The sequence below is a fragment of the Archocentrus centrarchus genome, unplaced genomic scaffold, assembly GCF_007364275.1.
Source record: "Archocentrus centrarchus isolate MPI-CPG fArcCen1 unplaced genomic scaffold, fArcCen1 scaffold_54_ctg1, whole genome shotgun sequence".
Lineage (NCBI taxonomy): Eukaryota > Metazoa > Chordata > Actinopteri > Cichliformes > Cichlidae > Archocentrus > Archocentrus centrarchus.
In genome coordinates this window covers 1,786,508-1,810,930 of record NW_022060276.1, presented here as the reverse complement: position 1 = coordinate 1,810,930, position 24,423 = coordinate 1,786,508, and the positions used below count along the sequence as shown (strand labels likewise).

The 24,423-nt window shown below is 42.7% G+C and overlaps 1 protein-coding gene across 2 annotated transcripts in view; it reads left to right on the top strand.

Annotated features, from left to right (window-relative positions):
- LOC115777472 (epidermal retinol dehydrogenase 2) overlaps positions 1–24,423 on the top strand; it is an 85,430-nt gene that overhangs the window by 24,911 nt on the left and 36,096 nt on the right. For both annotated transcript variants that reach the window (XM_030725379.1, XM_030725380.1), the window contains exons 3-6: positions 6,223–6,354; positions 6,511–6,610; positions 6,894–7,038; positions 13,364–13,489. In XM_030725379.1, the coding sequence (XP_030581239.1) occupies positions 6,223–6,354; positions 6,511–6,610; positions 6,894–7,038; positions 13,364–13,489 (503 nt within the window). The remainder of the gene's footprint in view (positions 1–6,222; positions 6,355–6,510; positions 6,611–6,893; positions 7,039–13,363; positions 13,490–24,423) is intronic.

Genomic DNA, 24,423 nt, shown 5'->3' with positions numbered 1-24,423 from the left:
TCTCTAATTCAAATAGCAGCTGAAATTCTCAGCACAGCGAGCACAACACACAAACATGGCAGAGAGCGGTGGAGGCGTGGAAAAAACATGTCAGCGATGATCCACTCAGTGTTAAAGTAAACCCATCGCAGCAACGAAGAACTGTTTAGAATCTGAGGGGGTTTTTTTTTCTAACTCCTGATCCACACTCCTGTCCGGTAGGTGGCAGTAATGCAGCTCTAAGCTTGTTTACCCACCGCCATTAAACTCAGAAGAAGATGATGACTACAGAGAACTTGAATGCTGCTAATGTGGGTGAAACACACGGAGACACGTGAGGGCTGCAGAGTTTAAACGAAGCATCGAAGCAACAAATGTGCTTTGAGGATTTTTTTATAATCAAACTATTTGAGTTACTCAAGGAATAGTTGCAGCCCTAGACTTACCCCTCCTCCCCGTGTTTTTCCTGTGTTGAGGTGGTGTGGGCATCTGATTTGGATGCCTACTGTATCCCTCTTTGTTGACCTGTTTCGGGCATGTTCTACAGGGAGAAGGCCTTGGGGCAGACCCAGGACATGCTGAAGAGAGATCTCAGCTGGCATAGGAACATAACATGGGTCAGGAAGTTTTGGGGCATGTGTACTTGGACTGCTCCCCCTGTGACTTGAACCCAAATAAGTGGCAGAAGCTGGATCGATATTTCTGACAGTCAAAGAAATACTAACATTTTATTGGTGAGTGGAACTTAAAGGCAGCAGCATTTTGGTTTTTTTCGTGCAAACAAAATGAAGTGCCTCTTCAATCCATTTCCATTGAGTTACTGTCATTGATGACAGCCTACCAAATTCAGTGTCTCTAATCCCACAAGATGCCAGCAACGGCAGCATTATAGTGCAATAGTTGTGGCGTGAGTCAAATGTAAGCACAAAAAGTTAGTGTTTCCCTGGAAATTTAAATTCTAAATTTATAACTGCTAATAACTAAACTAACTTGACCGTGTAATTCTTCTGGAACTTGTATAATTTCATAAAATACAACCGAAATATTTTCTACCTGGGATGCTGTAACTTGGGTTGAGTTTTAAATCAGTTGCTGAAGGCACTCCTTTGCTACCATATAGCCATATAAGTAATTTCCATCTATCATTGTGCTTCTTGCTAACAAGTGCTCCAGCCATGCTTGGTTGAGTCACTTGGTTACTTGTGGGGTGTACATCACCAGCTGCTCATGTCATCTCATGTGCCTTCATAACCTGGTTGTACTTGACAGTGTGCTTTTTGCCTCAACTGGTGAAACAAGTTTTGTTTGCACTTTTTGCACATTCTTGCACAGCATTGTGCTTTATTGGAGGTGTCAAAGTAACTCCTTTACTATATTGTCATTGGAGGCTGACATGTGCCTCGTGCTGTCATGTTTGGGCGTTTTAATTATTGTGCATACGAGGGTATGTAGGTGCATTTAATTTACTGCTAGTGGAATGTAAATTGCTGCATCATTCCCATTTTACTCGTAACAGTGAATTTTATACCAGTATTTTTGATAGGTTCAGATCATTTTAATAACTCAGAGAACAAACACACAACTCTTTTGAACTTGCGCAAGGAGGAGAGATCCGTTCCTTGAACTCAGCTCGCGGCTGAGTGGAAGTTATCTGTCCTGAAGGACGGCTTCCTGCACAGCGCTTTTATTCGGATTTTCACAATAAGATCACGTGGGTTACACCAAACGCAGTTTACAGCATGTAATAAACAACATTCTTGGCTTTTTCCTTACCATATATGGTCGTAAGCATACTGTGACATGTGCGCATGTAACATGGCGTATACGAGACACGTATCCTATATGTGTTCTCTGCAGGCTGAAAACAGCCTGCAGAGAACTACAACTTCCTTTGTAAAAAATGTCACCACGTGTTTCCATTTCAAACATAAAAACAACAGTATCATATGTACATAAAACAACTTATAGAAAATATACAAACAGAAGATATGATAATTTATAATAAACAGAATGGAATTTATACCATAACTCCAACAATTTTCATGGTTGATATTATCCCTAGTGAAAAGATCTGAAGATGCTTTTCTCATGCACTCTTTAATTGCACATGTTCCTTAGAAAAAGCAAATATCTCTGTATTTTTGCCTTTTTTTTTTTGGTATTGAGTATTTAATTAAATAACTGTTTATCAAATGGCTGTAATTAATAGATAAATGCACAATTTTAAGGCAATTCTGAGTGGGAAACCATTAGTGCACAGTTCAAAAACTAGCAAGTACAATGGCATGGGTATTGGTGCAGCACGGCTAACTTGCAAATCTGTTAAGGCCCCCGTTAATGCTAATGGGCCAGAACATGTGGAGCAAGAGATGCTGCCTTTTAAGTTTGAATTCTGTTGTATTAGTTGTTGCACAGTATATTGATGTCTGACAAATTTCAGCAATTAAAGGGATGCATTGGAATTTGTTGAATTTTAATGTCTGAGTCTTTTATGTAATAGTGACTTTAAATACCTGCAGTTCTGACAGCATGCAGAAGAAAACGACAGCAATGGAGGCAGTTGGCTATGCTACAGTAATGGGCATATGGGTCATCTGACTGTACAAAATATTTTTGCATATTCTACAGGTCAGCTGTCACAAATTTTGGGTCCATACAAGCCGCTTTTCCACCAACAGGTTTCTGGTGCCAGTATTTGAACCATTAGGTGGGTTTTCCACCGCGGAAGCACTCGGTGCTCGGATGAAAGACGGGTTCAACTCCGGCCCCACAAACTAGCTGGTCTGGAACCGAGAACGCGTGATGAAAGCAGCAGAAGGGCGTGACTCTGCTGTCTCAACATCACGTTTTCTACCATATTACATGTGTATTACATGAGAAAAGCGAAGCGATTTTCACAGCTGTGAATTAGGTTGGGCTCTAAGGCTAAACTTGCTGCTTTGTATCAGTTCATATCACAGATAAAAGGACACAAAGTGTGTACTTGTCGTCTTGCTCTAATCTCTGTGTTTCCCTCTGTGCTGCACACAGATGCTGCAGTAGTTTGGTTTGGACCGTAAAATGTATTTGCAGCACAGAAATGGGAGCGTGTTCTCCCACGTTTGTGCGCTTCGGCTTTCGTGTCCAGACGAGGACCCGCCCACACTCATACGTAAAGGAGCAGTTCACAGAAACGCGGTGGGAACGCGGGCCCGTTCTTAAGTGTTTCTGTGGTTCCTTTGGGAGCAGCCCCAGAACCGGAACCCCGGCAGTGGAAAAGGGGTAACAGTGGATTACGACCAGATTTATTGCAGCCTTTTTAAAGATGACTGTTTCAAGAGCTTGAAAAAAGGCAACTGGACTATTTAAAAATAAATATATAAAAAATAAGTTCCACGTCTTATCCAAGAGGCTTCTTCAGTTCTAAAACTAAAAGGTGGCGAGTCCCAGGTATTTAAACTCTGATACAGAGTTTTGTGAGTAGAAGCCTTCACTCACCACATCAATTCGGTGGATTAAAAAAACATTAAGTTCACCTGGGAGGATGCCAGGGGATAATGGTTTACTGTGCTGTGCTCACTGAGGAATATGGAAGCCTTAACACTGATGTTTCTCAGAAACTCACATACACAGACCAGTACCACTACCTACTCTTTGACTCCCACCACCCAGTGCAACACAGTCTTGGTCAGGACCCTGTAACACCGGGCAGAAAACCTTCCATCTAAGGCAGAACATAATGAAAAGGAACACACATGTAAAAGCTCTTAAAAAAATCTTTTAAAAAAAATGTCACACGAGGTGTTAACCACCTACAGTGCAGCTAGAGTACTGACAGGGACTAGAAAGAGAGAGCAGATTTCTCCCATATTGGCTTCTCTTCATTGGCTCCCTGTTAAATCTAGAATAGAATTTAAAATCCTTCTCCTCACCTACAAGGTCTTGAATAATCAGGCACCATCTTATCTCAAAGACCTCATAGTACCATATCACCCCAACAGAGCACTTCACTCTCAGACTGCTGGCTTACTTGTGGTTCCTAGGATACTTAAGAGTAGAATGGGAGGCAGAGCCTTCAGCTTTCAGGCCCCTCTTCTGTGGAACCAGCTCCCAGCTTGGATTCAGGAGACAGACACCCTCTCTATTTTTAAGATTAGGATTAAAACTTTCCTTTATGATCAAGTGTTTCTTTTTATTCACCTCTTTTCACCCTGTTTATACCCCTTACAGGTGCTCTTCATAGAATTAGAATATGATGAAAAAGTTGATTTATTTTAGTAATTCCATTCAAAAAGTCAAACTTGTATATTATATTCATTCAATACATACAGACTGATATATTTCAAATGTTTGTTTTCATTTTGATGATTATTACTGACAACTAATGAAAACCCCAAATTCAGTGTCTCAGAAAATTAGAATATTACTTCAGACCAATACAAAAAAAGGATTTTTAGAAATGTTGGCCAACTGAAAAGTATGAGCATGAAAAGTATGAGCATGTACTGCACTCAGTACTCAGTTGGGGCTCCTTTTGCCTGGATTACTGCAGTAATGCAGTGTGGCATAGAGTCCATCAGTCTGTGGCACTGCTCAGGTGTTATGAGAGCCCAGGTTGCTGTGATAGTGGCCTTCAGCTCTTCTGAATTGTTGTGTCTGGCGTATCACATCTTCCTCTTCAAAATAGCCCATAGATTTTCTATGGGGTTAAAGGTCAGGCCAGTTTGCTGGCCAATTAAGAACAGGGATACCATGGTCCTTAAAGCAGGTACTGGCAGCTTTGGCACTGTGTGCAGGTGCCAAGTCCTGTTGGAAAATGAAATCTGCATCTCCATAAAGTTGGTCAGCAGCAGGAAGCATGAAGTGCTCTAAAACTTCCTGGTAGACGGCTGCGGTGACCTTTGACCTCAGAAAACACAGTGGACCAACACCAGCAGATGACACATCACCCCAAACCATCACTGACTGTGGAAACTTTACACTGGACCTCAGCCAGCGTGGACTCTGTGCCTCTCCTCTCTTCCTCCAGACTCTGGGACCTTGATTTCCAAAGGAAATGCAAAATTGACTTTGATCAGAGAACATAACTTTGGAGCACTCAGCAGCAGTCCAGTCCTTTTTGTCTTTAGCCCAGACGAGACGCTTCTGACGCCGTCTCTGTTCAAGAGCGGCTCGACACGAGGACTGTGACAGCTGAAACCATGTCTGCATACGTCTGTGTGTGGTGGTTCTTGAAGCTCTGACTGCAGCTGCAGTCCACTCTTTGTGAATCTCCCCCACATTTTTGAATGGGTTTGTTCCACAATCCTCTCCAGAGTGCAGTTATCCCTGTTGTTGTACACTTTTTTCTACCACGTCTTTTCCTTCCCTTCTCCTCTCTATTAATGTGCTTGGACACAGAGCTCTGTGAACAGCAGCCTCTTTAGCAATGACCTTTGTGTCTCGCCCTCCTTGTGCGAGGTGTGAAAGGTCGTCTTTTGGACAACTGTCAAGTCAGCAGTCTTCCCCATGATTGTGTAGCCTACAGAACTAGACTGAGGGACAATTTAAAGGCCTTTGCAGGTGTTTGGAGTTAATTAGCTGATTAGAGTGTGGCACCAGGTGTCTTCAATATTGAACCTTTTCACAATATTCTAATTTTCTGAGACTGAATTTGGGGTTTTCATTAGTTGTCAGTTATAATCATCAAAATTAAAAGAAACAAACATTTGAAATATATCAGTCTGTGTGTAATGAATGAATATAATACATAAGTTTGACTTTTTGAATGGAATTACTGAAATAAATCAACTTTTTCATGATATTCTATTTTTATGACCAACACCTGTATAGTTAGGGTGGATCGGGTGACCCTGAACCATCCCCTAGTTATGCTGCTATAGGCCTAGGCAGCTGACGGGTTTCTTTTTACTCACCTTTTTTACTCTGTTTATACTCCACTCTGTATTTAATCATTAGTTATTATCAATATCTGCCCCCCCCCCCCCCCCCCCTCCTCACAGCAGATGACCCCCCCCCCCCCCCCCCCCCCCCCCCCCCCCTCCCTGAGCCTGGTTCTGCTGGAGGTTTCTTCCTGTTAAAGGGAGTTTTTCCTTCCCACTGTCACCAAGTGCTGCTCATAGGGGGTCATTTTGATTGTTGGGTTTTGTCTGTATTATTGGAGGGTGTTTACGTACTGCATTAAGCACCTTGAGGTGACTGTTGTGATTTGGTGCTATACAAATAAAATTGAATTGAATTGATGGGCATTTTTCTTTCTTGTAGGTGAAGCGAGAAGTGGGTGATGTCAGTATTTTAGTGAACAACGCTGGGATTGTGACAGGAAAGAAGTTCATGGATGCTCCTGATTCCCTGATTGAGAAGACCATGGAGGTCAACATTATGGCTCACTTTTGGGTCAGTCAAAAAGGGCATATACAACCCTCCAGTTATTCCTCATCAAAATTTAGGAATAAGTACTTAAGTTCTAATGAAGTACTTTTTCCCATATCTGTGGAAATTCTGCTTTAACAGTAGTCAAATTCTTCTTAATTTTTCCTCTTCTTCTCTCAGACCTACAAGGCCTTTCTTCCTGCCATGATTGCAAACAATCATGGACATCTTGTCAGCATTGCCAGCTCTGCTGGACTCATAGGAGTCAATGGATTGGCAGGTGTGTTTTCTCCCCTGAACATTTGATCTATATTAGTTTTTCTAAAGTAAAGTGCATTGGGGTGTGTTTGTGTGCGCGCGTGTGCCATGCATTTCTAGACAGTGTTCATATAAAACATGTTTTATATGAACATTTGCAGACAGTGAGGTCAATGGGTTTTGTTAGGTGACAGTTTTCAATTAAATATAAAAACAAGAAAAATGGGTTAAATTTTGCATAAATGTGCATATAAATTAAACCAGATTAAAGAAACTTGTATTTACTTTTTTAATCCTTTCTGCAGATTACTGTGCCAGTAAATTTGCTGCAGTAGGTTTTGCAGAGTCAGTGGGTCTCGAGCTGCTGGCCTCTGGGAAAGATGGAGTCAAGACCACGATTGTATGCCCCTACTTTATCAACACTGGAATGTTCGATGGATGTCAAACCAAGTAGGTCACTTCATGCTTTCCATTTTTTTTTTTTTTTTGCTGTTTCAAGCATCACTTGTCATTAAATACATGTGTATTCATGAAACTTGTGCCTTGTCATCTGTCTCCCATCTTTCTGCCTGAACTTAGTATGGCATGTTGAAGGATCTTACAGTTCCTAAAATACAGAAAGGACAGTGGACCTTGCTAAAGGAGCTATAGTCAAAGATGTACAGGTATATTCTTTGCATGAGTAACTAATAACTGTTGTGCCACCACTGGCAGCAAGAACTGCATTGGAGGGTCTTTGAACACCAACGGCTGTTTAAGGTTATGCCAGAACATCTCAATTGACTTCAACTCCGGATCTACTCAAATTCAGTTGATACCTACAGTCTCAGGTGGGCCAAGACTCAGCCTTCATCATTGCCCTGGCTCAGTTTCTGTTTCTCTAGGTGTCTACTAATACTACCCTACTACTTGGGGTGGCTGTAGCCCAGGAGTTAGAGCAGGTCACCTATTGATCTGAAGGTCGGTGGTTCGATTCCTGGCTGCTCCAGGCTACATGCCAAAGTATCCTTGGGCAAGATACTGAACCCCAAGTTGCCCTCCGACGCAGGCGTTGGAGTATGAATGTGTGTGTGAATGTTAGATAATAAAAGCACTTAGCTTAGTGAGTAAATGTAAACATGTTGTATAAGTGCTTTGAGTGCTCAGAGTAGAAAAGCACTTATTTTGAAAAAAAGCACTATATAAGAACTAGTCCAGTTACCATTTACTAACCTGGTGTGGGTATCAGATGTGGGAGGGTCTGAGCTACAGTCCCCTTTGGAAGAAGGGGAGGGTGGTATGGGCAGCATTGGGGATAGGTGTGTGGTGGAGGATGCAGCACAGGGCTATGAATCCAACCCAGGGGTAGGGAACTCCAGGCCTCGAGAGCCGGTGTCCTGCAGGTTTTAGATGTGTCCCTGATCCAGCACACCTGACTCAAATGACTGAATTACCTCCTCAGTCTGCAGTCAAGTTCTCCAGAGTCCTGCTAATGACTTCTATATGTGATTCAGGTGTGCTGGATCAGGGACACATCTAAAACCTGCAGGACACCGGCTCTCGAGGCCTGGAGATCCCTACCCCTGATCTAACCTGTTAAAGAATTAAAAATCATTTTGTTTTAAACCTATTTTGATATCTTCAGGGTACCCACTACTTCTGTCACCTTCAGGTTTTGGCTTTAGCCTCCAGCTTCCTTCCTTGTATTTCTTCAGCATCACCCTTAAGTCATGTTGCACTTGAGTCTTTGATTTAGCTCTGCCAATCAGGAAGCTCTTCCTAATCCACGAGGTTTAATATGACAGCCCACCCTTTGCAGCTATAACTGCTTCAGCTCTTCTGGGAAGGCTTTCCACAGGTTTAGGAGTGTTTATGGAAATTTTTGATCATTCATCTTGAAGTGCATTTGTGAGGTCAGACACTAATGTTTGACAAGAAGGCCTGGCTTGCAGTCCCTGCTTCAATTCATCCAAAAGGTGTTTTATTGGGCTTAGGGCAGGACTCTGTGCAGACCAGTCAAGTTTTTCAACACCAAACTCACTCATCCCCCCTCCACCAAAGTGTACACTTGGCACGGTTTATTTAGACAAGTACTGTTATCTTGCCAACTGCCAAACCCAGACTTGTCCATTGGATTGCCACACTGAGGAACATGATTGTCACTCCAAAGGATATGTCTCCAGTGGCGGTGTGCTTTACACCACTGCGTTCAACGCTTTGCATTGCACTTCGTGATGTAAGGCTTGGATACAGCTGCTCAGCCATGGAAGCTATGAAGTTCTCTGCGCATTTTTCTTGAGCTGCTCTGAAGGAAAATTAGAGATTTGAAGCAATTTACTCTGCAGAAAGTTGCCGACCCCTGCACAGTATGCACCTCAGTATCCACTGACTGTGCTGTCTCAACCAGTGGCCTACCACTTAATGGTATATCAAAGTGGAAGCAACTGGGAACGACAACTCGGCCACCAACAGTTGACTGTGGAATAGTTAGTAGTACGGAAATTTCAGAACAAGACACATTGTACAGGTAGCATCCAATCACAGTATCATGCTGGAATTCACTGAACTGAGGGCGACCCATTCTTTCATGAATGATTGTAGAAACTCTGCATCCCTAAGTGCTTGATTTTATACACTTGTGGCCATGGAAGTGACTGGATTTGAATGGGTGAGTGAAATACTCTGGGCAATAAAGTGTGCATCACTTCCTTGTTAACGGAAGTAGAAGGTGGAACACAGTTCAGTATGAACACACTGAGTCCATACTTTTTTTTTTTTTTTTTTTTTTTTTAAATGCAGTTATTTACTAGAAGGCATTCAAAGCTCAGTAATCTGGCACCAATTTGTTCATGTTTGCTATACACTGGTAGTTCACTACCCAATATTTGAGTAAACCATTAGCTTCTGGGTAACAAGGAAATGACATCCTTCGTGGATCTTCCTGATTGACAGAACAAATTCAAGATATCAGATGTCATTTCTAGAATCTGCTTGCGCCATTCTCCCAGTTTGGGGGTCACTGCCCCGAATGCTCCAGTTACCTTGTAGACCACTGTTGCTTTCACCTTCCACATCCTCTCTAGCTCTTCTTTCTGCCCTTGGTATGTTTCAAGCTTTTTGTGTTCCTCCTCCTCCTTGATATTATGGTAGCTTGGTATTATTACATCTATCACTACGGCTTTCTTCCTCTGCTTGTCCACCACTATATGTCACGATGTTGTCTGTCTCTATCTGGAAGACCCACAGGATCATTCTCAACCACACTTGGGGATGTATCCAATTTTGACCTCAGGACTTCCAGGCACACATGTTCCTATATGCCAGCCACTTGGTTATGGCGTTCCATGTTTGCCCTGCTGTTATGTGCTGGATTGTCTCAGGGGCATCTCTGCACAGCCTGCACCTGTTGTCTTGCTTTGTGCGGTACACCCCAGCCTCTGTCGGTCTTGTGCTCAGAGCTTGTTCTTGTGCTGCCGTGATTAGTGCCTCTGTGCTGTCAGTCTAGCTTTGTCCAGCCGTTGGTAGGATTTTTCTATATCAGACACTTCTATCTGTTAGTGGTACATGCCATGCAGAGGCCTGTCCTTCCGTGATGGTTCTTGTTCTTCCTTGGGTTTCTGCTGATCATTGGTGGCCATCTTCCTGATGTAGTCATGGATCTTTGTCCAAACCACTATCCTAGATGAAACACTCACCTCAGCCTCCGTCCTTTTGCTTAGCGTACAGTCTCAGGGTGCTGAATTTGGGGTGAAACCCTCCACGCAGAGTAAGGAGCTTTCTTGTCTGCATGTCGAAGTACCCTCTGAACCTGAGTTGCTCCCGATGTATTCATTGGAGTGTGAATGCAAAGGCATTGTATAAGCCCTTTGAGTGCTCAGAAAAGCGTTGTATAAAAACTAGTCAGTTTGCTTGTTTTGGGCTTTTTTTTTTTCTGCTGAGGGTACAGGATGTCTTTACCACATTGGGGGACCAATGGACCAAGGCCATGGTACCATAAAATTGGCAAGAACTTCTTTCCCTCAGCAAGAACACTGAAGATGGGTCTTCCAATATGACAGTACCCCAAAAAATACCTCCAAGCCAATAAAGGAGTGGCTAAAGAAGCACATTAAGTTCATGGCGCGGTCTAGCCGGTCTCAGATCTCAATCCTCTTGGTGGAGCTGAAGCACGGAGGTGCCAAGCTGCAGCCAAGAAACCTAAAGGATTTTCCTTTTTTTTTTTTTTTTTAGCCTGTCATGTCTGGTGGATCTTGCAAACAGAGCTGTGATCTGAATGTATTGTTGTGCCAAACATATTTGCTATTCCAAGATGAGCTCTACAGGTTCTCAATAGGCTCCTCTTGTTAGTGTGTGACCCTTTATTTTCTTTGAATTATTTTTAACATACTGTGTGACAAATTGTGCCAGAGCTGACAGGCTTAGGAAAAAGAAAAGAAAGAAAAGAAAAAGGGAGAGAGAAAGAGGAAGAAGAGAAAAAAAAGAGAGAAAATAGAAAAGAAAAACAGGAAAGAGCGCAAGTAAGTAAACCAAACAGTTCATCACTTGTTAAACATAAAAGATACTGACAATACTTGCAAAATTAAAAATTGTGTGGGGAAAACAACAACAAAGAAAACAAGAAGCATGGTTACACAAACCAACAATTTTGATATCACGTGGGTGTTTGTGTCTGTGTCATGAAATGTACTTACCAATGAGGGCGGAATGCTGCAGCTCCACCCATCATGAGCTAGAGGCGGGCAAAGAAAGCCCCAGGAAGCCCAGGCCACCAGCAGCCTATCAAGACCTACGAAGACCCGAGGCCACTCATTCCAAAGACAACCGCACACCCACCCCAGCAGACGGGAGAGGGAGGTCCCTGACGGAGCCCCCCAAGCTGAGGAGCAAGGGCCCCAGAGAACCTGAGGCGATGAGAGGCCAGGAGAGCCAGGAGAAGGATTTATTTTCTGTAAAGAGGAGTGGCCATAATCTTTCCTCAGATGTGTGCAAACAAGGGCTTCTCCGTGAAGTACAAAGTCATGTTTTGCTTCGAGCTCAAATGCCTATTTCACTCAATAATGTTGCCTTGTAGATAAAAGGATGATTTCCAGTTTCTTCTTCAAAATGCAGACTGAGTGTAATCAGATTCTACCTCTGTATCTGCAATGCACTATGCCTGAGGCCTGTTCAACTGCCTAACACGAATGTCTAATCAACCTATGGCAGCAGTTTAGTGAATTTAAGCATGTAGACGTGGTCAAAACAACCATCTGAAGCTTGAATTGAGACTTATGTGACTGGTCTGAGTTTTTCAGAAACTGCTGATCTGCTGGGATTTTCCCCACACAGCCATCATCGGTTACAGAGGCTGGTCCCAAAACACTGTCAAGTGAGTGAAAGTTGTTTGGGTGACGAGGTGATAGGAAGGCAACAATAATAAGGTTACCATGTGTTAGAGTAAATCGAGGTTTGGTCTTTCGATGCACAACGTGTCAAATGTTGAAGCAGACGGGCTGCAGCAGCAGAGACACAGAGTGCCTCTGCCGTCAGCTAAGATCAGGAAACGACGGTCACATGGGCTCACGGAAACTGGACAATAGAAGATGGAGAAAACATTCAATCTCGATGTAAAATTAGCTGGTGTTGGTGTGTGTTTTATTTATTTATTTATTCTTTGGTTTGTAATCCTGCCCTTGCAGCAAATATACATTTGCTGGCTACTTTATTAGTTACACCTTGCCAGTACCAGGTTGGACCCTGTTCAGCCTTCAGAAATGCTTTCATTCTTTTGTGTGATAGATTAAACAAGGTGCTGGAAACAGTCCTCAGAAATTGGTCCATATTGACACAATGGTATTGTCTGGTTGCTGCTGATTTCAAGTTCAGGTTGGTGTGGATGTAATGGTGTGTAGGGTATTTTCTTGGCACACTTTGGGGTGCTTAGGTAGGCTGTATTGTTTAAACAGTGCTCAGTTGGAGTATTGTTGATGATGCTTCTGATGGCTGCTTCCAGCAGATGATGCACCATGCCACAAAATTCAAATCATCTCAAAAGGATTTAAATTGGCAGTGAGCTCACTTCGCTCAGATGACCTTCAGGCACCTCATCTCAATCCAATAGAGCAATTTTGGGATGAGGTGGAATGGGAGATCCCATTATGCATGTGCCACTGACAAATGAGCAGCAACTGCATGATGCCACTGTGCCAGTATGGACCAATCTCTGAGGACTGTTTCCAGCACCTTGTTTAATCTGCCACACAAAAGAATGAATGCATTTCTGGAGGCTGAACCTGGTACTAGCAAGGTGTAAATAATAAAGTGGCCAGCATGTATATCTGCTGCAGGGGTAGGGTTACTGAAGGGCAATCACTTCTGGAAAATTTTTGGGGCCTTACTTGTGCTCATTGAATTGGTGCCTTGTTTAAATTAAAGTTTTATTGTGTGCGTCCTAATATTTGTGCACCAATTGAATGAAATGTAGTCATTTTCCTATCATTTGAAAAGGTACACTAACCTTCAGCCCCACACCCACTAACCCCCAGTCTGAATACTTGCTGAATCCTCTGTTTACAGAAAACTGACCCCTTTCAGAGTGGCCTGTTTTTTCTTTCTGTCATTAATCTCTCTTCAGTGCTCATGCTGACATCTGCTTTAGGGTGTTTCTTTCCTGCAGTACAAAAACAGTCTGTACATGCGCAGTTATGGACTGACAGTTTTATACTCGTCACAGTAGTTGAGGGAAAGGGGGAACGTGGTAAATGGTGTTTGGTGCTTTCAGCAACTCTATTTATTTTCTCCTTTTTGCCTTCATCAGGTGGCCAAGACTGCTGCCAATCCTGAGTCCAGAGTATGTGGCCAAGAAGATCATCCATGCTGTACTCACAGACCAGATCTACCTGCTATTGCCTAAGAGCATGTACCTCATAGCTGCTCTAAAGAAGTTAGTCTCTGCCTTTCTTGGTTTCTTTTACTCAACAGCACACTGCACACAGCTCTGATCTAAAGTGGCTAATGTTAATACTGCTGTTCTTTTGGATTCCTAAACTTTGCGTTAACCCTGTAAGATTTAGGCCACACTAACAGTAATACAGGGATAGTTACAGGAAAACTCAGCCTACATGTCAAATATAGTTTGGCTGCACTACAGTCTTCACATTGCTGTGTTCTAGGTCAGCAGTGGGACAGTAAGTCATGTCAGTTTTTTTTCAATAGCATATTTAAACAACCTCAGATGACCAAAGTGCTGCACAGGTTATACAAAATATATACAGTACATCAGTCACTAAATAACAATGAATATATCCTAAAATCAAATGGAACAAAGTCAATAAAAACTCAGCTACTCGGCTCAACTGGGCCTGAAAGCAAGCGAATGTAAATGCTTTTTTTTACAATGATTGAGAGACTGGGCTGCTCTCATGTGAGAGGGTGAGGTGTTCCAAAGATTAGTCGCCACCACTGAAAGAGCTGCTTTTAAGCCTGGATCTGTGCAGAGCAGCTGGTTCGAAGACCTCAGTAAAGACTTTCAAAAGTCGAGTTAAATAACCAGGCACCAAACCACTGAGACTCTCAAACAAGCGATAAGATCGCGCTGTTTCCTTCCTGTCAAAAGGTGAGCTGCTGAATTTTGAACAGCTCGAAACATAAAAAGGTCAGTCCCCATTAAAGCTTTGTTGTTGATGCTTAAAATTTGTCATTTTGGCTTCAGAGTGACGCGCAGAGTGCATGTAGAAGGGATTTGTTTTCTTATACTTAAGAAGTGATGAGGGATCAAAAATATGACCTGTAATTTCTGTACCTCAGCCTCACAAGCTGTCTCAACTTTAAAACTCACGATGTACAGTACGGATACAGCCACTTAAAATGGCCAGCTGGCCCGAGATTTAGGCCTCGTTCACACGCTGTTGTTTCAGAAGCGATCTGCGTTTACACGGTGACGCGTGAACCGATGAAAACAGTGTAGTTCCCATGCCAGGCCACAAGTTGGCGATGTTTTCTCTTTGCAAAGCTTGTTTACGCAAGACGTGCACGCGTGGAGGGGCACAGTAGGAAGAGCAGCAAATTGGCCGTTTTGTAAATAATGAACAGTGTGAGAGGTTTTGTGTAGACTGATGAGGTTGGATCGCTGCTGCACACAACGCTGAATTACAAAACGGTAAAAACACAAAGCACAAGAAGCACTCGTGAATCCGCGAGTACTGTTCAATTTGGGCATGCGTGAAAAACTGTGGCCGTCGCAACCATAGTGCGCATGTGCGAGTCACCCGTTTTCAAATCACCCCAGTTTCAACCCTTTACATGAGAACGCAGACCGGTGCGTTTCTGAAACACTCCACACTGGACCGCGTTTCTGAAACACATCATTTTCACTCTGTTGTCGTGTAAACAGGAGGCTGAAAACACTGATGGAAATATTTGCTTCAGGCACATAAAGTAGAGGTTGTGCACGCAGACAGTGAGGGCTGCGCTCTGTGGTTGTAGGTGCACATGCTGGTCACCAATAACCATGATCTAACTGCACTGCTATTGTCTTTCAACAAAAAGTAAAGTGAGAATTTCAGTGTGAATTGATTGTTGCTGGTCCTGTCAGTTTAGATGTGATGTAACAGAGCACTGGGGTTGTATGAATTCTCCTCTAAAGAAATCTGTGGTGCTTTGTTCTAAACATTTAAGGTGAGGACTCGATGAAGAGCTACCGGGGACTGGGGATCCAAAGCTTGGCCCTGCGGGGAACAATAATAATGCTGCTGATGCTCTGCCTTTCCACATCAATTAACAGTCATAGCAGCAACAGTCATGCATGCATTACTTGATGCACTAATGTGTCTGTCACTAATCTCAGTATAGCACCTCTGTGTGACTCATTTTAATACTCTGCATTGCTGTGAAAGGGATAGCACCTGCATGTCCAGCCTCACAGTGCAGTTTTTAATGTAGTGCAAAAACTGGATATGCTGAGAGGAAAAACATTAATGTGGCATTAGCATTCAATGCAGTGTTCACACTTAACGAGCAAACAGTTCTCCCAGCCCCCACTGACCATAATTTTCAGCTGCATTACAAACATCTATTTTTTCTATCTATTTATTTTTTAAATATTTGTGTCACCTGCCAAAGACACAGAGACACTTGGATCACTTATCCGTCTGTCTGTTCGTCACACTCTCAGTAACTCTGTAAGGTTGCATTCAGATTCATACCAGAGATGCATCCGGTAAAAATTCCGGATGAGTTTGAATCTTGGTGACCTTACGTAAAGGTCAAAGGTCAAGTTTTTGTGTCACCTGCTGAGAGGCAGGGAGGCACTTAATGATCTTTTTTTTTTTTTTTTAACCACTCTATCTGTCCATCACATTTTCAGTAACTCAGTAACACACACTGAGGACAACTGCGTGTATACAAAGTCATCATAGGACCGTGAGCCTGAGTGTTGGGAATAAACCATGCTAAATCCAAGGGAAACAGTGTCTCCAAATGCAGGAACCTCCTAAAGCCTTTCCCAGTTTCCTTAGGACTAACGATAAACAAACACTTTAATAACAAGATTTATTAAAAAAATTACACGTCATATCACTAGTTTTACAAATAATGAATGGACTATATCATTTTAAAATGCAATAAATTGCCTGCCAGAAACAAATTCATATGAATTATTCTTGAGTAACTAGAAAAAGCATTTCCTGAAGAAAATGCACTGTGAATGCTGCATGCTGAAAGATTGCAGCTGAAATGCCAAGAAATGCTTCAAACAGCTGAAATTTTATTTGCTGAATGATTGTAGCTGAAATGCCAGGAAATGCTTCAGAGCTGAATTCTGATTGGCTGAAAGAGTTAAAGCAGCTGACAAATGCTGAAAATGAATTTTAAATGCAAAACAGTTGAAATTGTCAAAGTAGCTAAATTAAACTCGATTTGCTTAAAGGGCAGAAGAACAACCTGAAGAAATTTTAACAGCAGCTGAAGAAAAACCATAAAAGACATTGAAATGGGTAAAATGGGCCACCATGAGTGAGATGGCTATGGCAGCTGATGACCTTGGGCCATTTTTACTGAGCATGCTATTCTGATATTGTGTCATTAAAGCTGCTGCTTCTGTGGTTAACCACTAGAGTGAGCGCAGTTACAGCAAAAAAAAAAAAGCTTCAAGATTTGTTTTCTTTTTCAGCTGAAATTTGCAAAAGTGTTAATATAAAATGTTTTAAAGGGTCAAAAATGGCTTGAAAAAATAAACACACACTGAAACTTTGTCATCAACACGAAGGAGAAAGAAGTAGAAAACTGTGGAAATAATCAGTATAATATAATTGAATATGAAAAGATTTAAAGTTAAAAACTTAATGGACAATCTTTCAAGTTTGGGGTAAAGTGGGACTTGAACCTGCTCTCTCTGCTTCTTCTGTATTCATGGTCCCTGTTTCTACCACTGAGCCAACAAGAGCCTCACACAAACAGTGAGGTTTGCAAGCATAGATATTGGAGAGCTCTCCCAAGCTGAATGCTTGCAAATGCGCCAATTCAAAACATCTGCCAGGTGCACTGCCTACCTGCTGAGGTGCAAGGACTGTTTATGCTGATGTTTGGGAGTTTTAGTTATTGGTGTTTATCAGTTATTCAGTGATGTTTTGTTGGTTTTGACTGTGATTGTTGGTTTGTGATGTCAGTATGTTGTTATTCAGGGTGGCTGATAATGGGCCACCATGACTGAAGTGGCTATGGCAGCTGATGACCTCTGGCCATTTTTCCTGTTCATACTGTTCTGACATTGTGTCATTAAAGGTGCTGCTTCTCTGGTTAGCCACTAGAGTGAATGCAGTCACAGCAAATTAAAACAACAAGATTTCTTTTACCCTGCCTCTCGCCCTATGACAGCTGGGATAGGCTCCAGCCCCCCCGTGACCCTTAACAGGATGTGCGGAAGTGAATGGATGGATGGATGGATGGATTTCTTTTCCTTGTTCAGCTGAAATTTGCTAAAGTGTTAATATAAAAGGTTTTAAATGGTCAAAAATAGCTTGAAGAAATAAACGCACACTGAAACTTTGTCCTAAACATGGAGAAAAAAGGTGCAGAAAACTGTGGAAAGAATGAGTTTAATATCATTGAATATGAAGAGATTTAAAGTTCAAAACACAATGGAAAATCTTTTAAGTTTAGGGTAAAGTGGGACTTGAACCTGCTTTCTCTGCATTCATGGTCCAGTGTTTCTACCACTGAGCCAACAGGAGTCTCATACAAGCAGTGAGGTTTGCATGCATACATATTGGAGAGCCCTCCCAAGCTGAATGCTTGCAAATGCACCAATTGAAACCACCTGCGAGGTGCACTGCTTACCTGCTGAGGTGCATGCACTCTGGCCAAATTTGACTCGGCGCAACTGTCAAATAAGTGCTTCTAAATCAAAAACCGTAGCTCCTATGAAAATCATTTTTGAACTGTGAGTGCCACAAGGACCTGCTCTAAACAGTGGTGTCATTTATATTTTCCTGGGCTCAAAAGTGTGGTTGTGGGAGCAGTTTAAAAAAGGTGCTCATTTCTGCTTTGTAGAAAATCAGCTCTCTGAAATTACTATGGAGGTTAATGAAGGAGTTGGAAGGTACTCTCTCTGTTTGAATGCTTACAGTTTAACCCCTTAACTGGCAGCAAATAAAATCACCTGAAACAACTACATAACACCCTCTGGTTATTATTGGCTCTGAACAACCCATTTCATAGCCTATTAATCGGCTGCGTCTGGTCCGCGGGCCGAATGAAGTGCATTTACATGGCAGGCTAGACCCGCCCATTTTGACTGACACCTCATTCGGCCAATCATGTTAAGAAATGGGTTTCCCAGAGCCAATAATACTCAGAGGGCGTCACGTAGCTTTGTCAGGTGATTTGGTGCAGCCAGTTACATGATTGGCCGAATGACGTGTCAATAAAAATGGGAGGGTCTAGCCTGCCATATAAAAGGGACTACAAACGGCCCGTCACCGGGCCCTTGCCAGTTAAGGGGTTAAAAAGTGTACATTTGACAGGGTTTAAAGACACATTTTTTGAAAGTAGAGAAGCAGCTCTACATCTTGAGCATAAAATCATGGCTGTAGAGTGAAGAGTGTGGACACAACGGCAGTTTAGAAATAAATTTTCCACCGTAATGGCATAAAGTAATAGCATAAATCTGCAGAAGAAGCTGAGCATTTTGATACCAGAATGGTTTCTGTAGCATAAACGGTGCTGAAGTTATTAAAGAAGAACAAACAGCTCAGCCTTGACCAGCTTGCATGCAGAAGATAAATCCACCAATCAGTTTAAAGTCTTATGAGCCAATCAGAATGCTGCTACACATTTAGTTCCGCCAACTGAAAACAGCTGTGTAACTGTTTAAATGCACTTTGTGGCAAAGCCCTGTTGAATTTGTCTTGGCGCACCTCCCGAACAACTGCTTATAAATCAAAAACCGTAGTGTCTATCAAAATAATTTTTGAACTGTGAGCGTCACAAGGCTCTAAACAGTGGTATAATTTTTATTTTCCTGGCTTTCAAAATGTGGTCATGGGAGCAGTTTAAAAAAGGGCTCTTTTCTGGTTTTGAGAAAATCACCTCCTGAAAATTACTATAGGGGCGGATGGAGGAGTTGGAGGGTGCTCACAGCGTGGACACAGCGGCAGTTTAGAGAGAAATTTTTCAGCTGAAGAATTTGAGGTCTCTCACTCTAACCTTTGGAATGCGCACTGTAGACGGCCCAATACACAACCATTATAAACGCTAAAAAGAGCAAAAAACCTTCTTATGCTTAAACTGTAACTGTTCAAAAACCATAAAAGATATCAATACAAAAACTAACAGCTGAATAGCTGAAAGTCATGGCTTTATTTTAAAGTTTAAATGGTGTCTCTAGCTGAAGGTATGCTGAAGTTATTAGCTTTTAAATCCTGAAAGGATTTGAAAAGGATCTGAAACTTCCCCATTCATTTTGAATGGCAAAAATGAAGATTATGAAAAGTTCAATATCTTAAAAGTATAAAGGTTACAAAAAGAAAAGTAATAGCACAAATCTCCAGAACAGGCTGAACGTTTTGATACCAGAACGGTGTCTGTAGCCCAAACGCTGCTTGAGTTTTTAGCGACCGAAGGTTTTTGGAGTACAAGAACAATACTGTGAATGCTTAACAGCATTCACAGTATTGTTCTTTCAGCTAGAAAAACCATTTAAACTTTAAAATGAAGCCAAGCCTTTCAGCTATTCAGCTATTACTTGGTGTTTCAAAATCTTTTACGGTTGAAGCACAGTGAGCGTTTAAGTTTAAGGTGTTTTTTCAGCCGTTTCAGAGTTTATAATGGATGTGTATTGCGTTTGCTAGAGTGGGAGCCTGATTAGTAGAGTGGGAGACTTCAAAACTTTAAGGTGGAAAATTTATATTTAAACTGCCACTGTGTCCACACTCTTTGCGCTACAGCCATCATTTTATGCTCAAAATGTAGAGCTGCTTCTCTGCTTTCAAACAATGTGTCTCTAAACCCTGTCAAATGTACACTTTTTAAACTGTAAGCGTTCAAACAGAGGGAGTACCTTCCAACTCCTTTATTAACCTCCATAGTAATTTCAGAGAGCTGATTTTCTCCAAAGCAGAAATGAGCACCTTTTTTAAACTGCTCCCACGGCCACACTTTTGAGCCCAGGAAAATAAAAATTACACCACTGTTTAGAGCAGGTCCTTGTGACGCTCACAGTTCAAAAATGGTTTTGATAGGAGCTACGGTTTTTGACTTAGAAGCAGATATTTGACAGGTGCGCCAAGGCAAATTTGACAGAGTGCATGCATCTCAGCAGGTAGGCAGGGGACCATCAAGAAGCAGACACAGCAGGTTCAAGTCCCACTTTACTCCAAATTTTCCATTGAGCATTCATTCACCAGCTTAAACTCTTTCAGCCAGAATTAAGCTCTTTGAAGCATTTCCTGGCATTTCAACTAGAGACACCATTTAGGCTTTAAAATAAAGCCAACCCTTTAAGCTGTCCAGCAGTCCAGCTGTGCTTTGAAATGTGATAACTTCAGCATACCTCCAGCTAGAGACACCATTTAAGCTTTAAAATAAAGCCAAGAGTGCAGCAGGTAAGCAGCGCACCTGGCAGGTGTTTTCAGTTGGTGCATTTACAAGCATTCAGCTTGGCAGAGCTCTCCAATATGTATGCATGCAAACCTCACTGCTTGTGTGGCACTCCTGTTGGCTCAGTGGTAGAAAAGGGGACCATGAGGTGAAAGAGGCTAAACATCGCTACGGCCGCAGACTGGAACAGCAACTACAACAGTCTGACCCCAGGGGACTGTGGCAGGGACTACGCACCATCACGGACTACAAAGCACCACACACACACCCGGTGAGTGCCGACGCTTCTCTGGCTGATGAACTCAACATCTTCTTTGCGCGCTTTGAGTCGGGAAGCCGACAGCCCGCTGCGCTCCCGGCCGGAGGGGCGGAGACACTCACTGTGACGGAGCGCGACGTGAGGAGGGCGTTTAGACGTGTAAACACCAGGAAAGCGGCTGGACCAGACGGTATTAGCGGACGTGTCCTTAAGACCTGCGCTGACCAGCTGGCACCTGTGTTTACACTGATATTCAACCTCTCACTGAAACTGTGTGTGATTCCCACCTGCTTTAAAAAGTCCATCATAGTCCCTGTCCCAAAGAAACCACACCCCAGCAGCCCCAATGACTTCAGGCCCATAGCACTCACCTCTGTGGTGATGAAGTGTTTTGAGAGACTCATCAAGACATTCATCACCTCCTCACTGCCCACCACCCTCGACCCACTACAGTTTGCATACCGGCCAGACAGATCCACAGATGACGCCATATCCTTCCTCCTCCACAAGACCCTTTCACACATAGACACTGGTAAGGGGAACTATGTGAGAGTGCTGTTTGTAGATTACAGCTCAGCATTCATCACCATAGTTCCCTCCAGGCTGGTCTCTAAGCTGCTGGACCTGGGCCTGGGCCCATCCCTGTGCAGGTGGGTTCACAGCTTCCTGACCAGCAGACCACAGGTGGTACGAGTGGGTCACCTCACCTCATCCTCCCTCACCCTCAACACTGGATCCCCCCAAGGCTGTGTGCTCAGCCCTCTGCTGTACTCACTGTACACCCATGACTGCGAGGCCACGTCAGAGTCCAACGTCATCATCAAGTTTGCTGACGACACTGCTGTTGTGGGACTAATCTCTCACAATGAGGAGACAGCCTACAGGAGAGAGGTCTCCCGCCTGGAGAACTGGTGCCAGGAGAACCACCCCCTGCTCAACGTCAGCAAAACAAAGGAACTGATTGTGGACTTCAGCAGGAAGCAGCAGAGGGACTACCATCCACTTGTCATCAGTGGTGCTGAGGTGGAAAGAGTGGACACTTTCAAATACCTGGGAGTGACCATCTCACAGGACCTGTCCTGGACTCATCACATAAACATCACTGTGAAGAAGGCCAGACAGCGTCTCTACCTCCTCAGGCGGCTGAGAGACTTCAAGCTCCCACTCAAGGTGCTCAGGAACTTTTACACCTGCACCATCGAGAGCATCATGCGTGGGAGCATCACCACCTGGATGGGAAACTGCACCAAGCAGGACTTCATGGCCCTAAAAAGGGTGGTTCGTTCAGCTGAACGGACCATCAGAACCACCCTCCCCAACCTGCAGGACATTTACACCAAGCAGTGCAGGCTGAGGGCCATGAAGATCCTAAAACAGCCCAGCCACCCCGGACACTCTCTCTTCTCCCTGCTCCCATCAGGCCGGCGTTACCGCTGCCTGAGGACTAAGACTGAAAGGTTGAAGAAGAGTTTTTACCCACAAGCCATCCGTCTGCTCAACTCTGAGCCCTAACTGGACCATTATTGCACAATGTAAATATTATAATTTAAAAAGTGTGTATAGTGTATAGTATATAGAGTATAGTGTATAGTGTGAATTACTTTTTTTTATTTTTATTCTTCTTATTTATATGTGTGTGTATATATGGTTGCAGGTACAAAATACATTTCACTGTGCATTGTACTGTGTATAACTGTGCATGTGACAAATAAACACTATCTTATCTTATCTTATCTTATCATGAATGAACAAGAAGCAAACAGAGCAGGTTCAAGTCCCACTTTACTCCAAACTTTAAAAATCTTCCATTGAGCATTCATTCACCAGCTTAAACTCTTTCAGCCAGATTTAAGCTCTTTGGAGCATTTCTTGGCATTTCAGCTAGAGACACCATTTAGGCTTTAAAATAAATCCAAGCCTTTCAGCTGTTCAGCTGTTCAGCTATCCAGCTGTTCAGCAGTTCAGCTATTCAGCAGTTCAGCTGTCCAGCAGTCCAGCTGTTCAGCTGTGCTTTGAAATAGAATAACTTCAGCATACATTCAGCTAGAGACACCATTTAAGCTTTAAAATAAAGCCAAGCCTTTCTGCTATTCAGCTGTTCAGCTATCCAGCAGTCCAGCTGTTCAGCTGTACTTTGAAATGTAATAAGTTCAGCATACATTTAGCTAGAGACACCATTTAAGCTTTCAAATAAAGCCAAGCCTTTCAGGTATCCAGCAGTTCAGCAGTTCAGCTATTCAGCAATTCAGCAGTTCAGCTGTTGAATCTCATTCAGCAAATAAAATTTCAGCTCTTTGAAGCATTTCTTAGCATTTCAGCTGCAATCTTTCAGCTTGCAGCATTCACAGTGCATTTTCTTCAGGAAATGCTTTTTCTAGTTGAATTAGTGCAGCACATCTCTGGTAAATTGTCACAGTAATTTTATGAGCAAAAGCTACCTTTCCTGAGAGCCCAGATTACTAATAACAAGTCAGAATATGCCTGTTTAGTTTGTTTAAGGCCACTCGGCCAGAAAACTGTTTCCAGGCTGCATTCATCAAACTCCGACATCAGAAGCTCATTCTCGTTAACTGGGGCAATAACGAGAGCATGGACTCTCCTCAGGCGATACTCAGTTTCAAGAGTAAAAAAATAACCCAACAAAAATTGACTGTGAAGTTGGAAAACCTTAAATTTAGGGAGTTCACACAGTAGTCTAGATGCCATTTTATTGGTAGTCTCCTAATGTCCCATTTTCTGGAGGGCTCCATGCAGCTGCTTTGTGACTGCTCACACACTTCCAAAGACGACATTTCTGCCCCCACAAAACTCAGCCAAATAGTTGATCAGCTTTACACACCCCACCCACCCCATCAAATTAACACTGTTCTAATACACTTTCATTTGCATGGTTCACTCATGATACAGTACTGTACAAAAATCCTGAGCTACAGTTAATTTGTTTATATTTTTACAGGAAATGGGTGTAGCCATTTATTGAAATGTGCAAACATACATGAATGCACTTTATCAGCCGGTTTCCCAGTCATGGATTAAGCATGGTCCTAGACTAAAATAAAAAAGTCAATGTAGACCAAAATAGGAAAAAGTCCATGATTATACATTATCACTGTACAGGAAACTGATCCTATAAGATTAAAACAGAGTTTCAGCATCAGTATTTCGTATGAATGACTTTATTCTTCAACTCAGCCTGAACCCCTGAACCCTTCTTTTCTTTGTGTAGCCTTAAGGAGTAGCTCTCCAGGCTTCTTGAAGAACATAAAGTCTCTTCTTTGGATGATGGCTTCTGTCTGTCAACATGATCCCATCTGCTTCAATAATGTTGAGGTCTGGACTCTGGGGAGGTGGTGTTCTCGTGTGTGTGTGTGTGTGTGTGTGTGTGTGTGTGTGTGTGTGTGTGTGTGTGTGTGTGTGTGTGTGGTTATTGTGTTTTCGTTTTTCTTCTTCTTCTATCGGGCTTTTTGGGACTCATAAGTCTGTGAATATTGACGCGATCTCCAACATCACTGTGTTTGACAGAC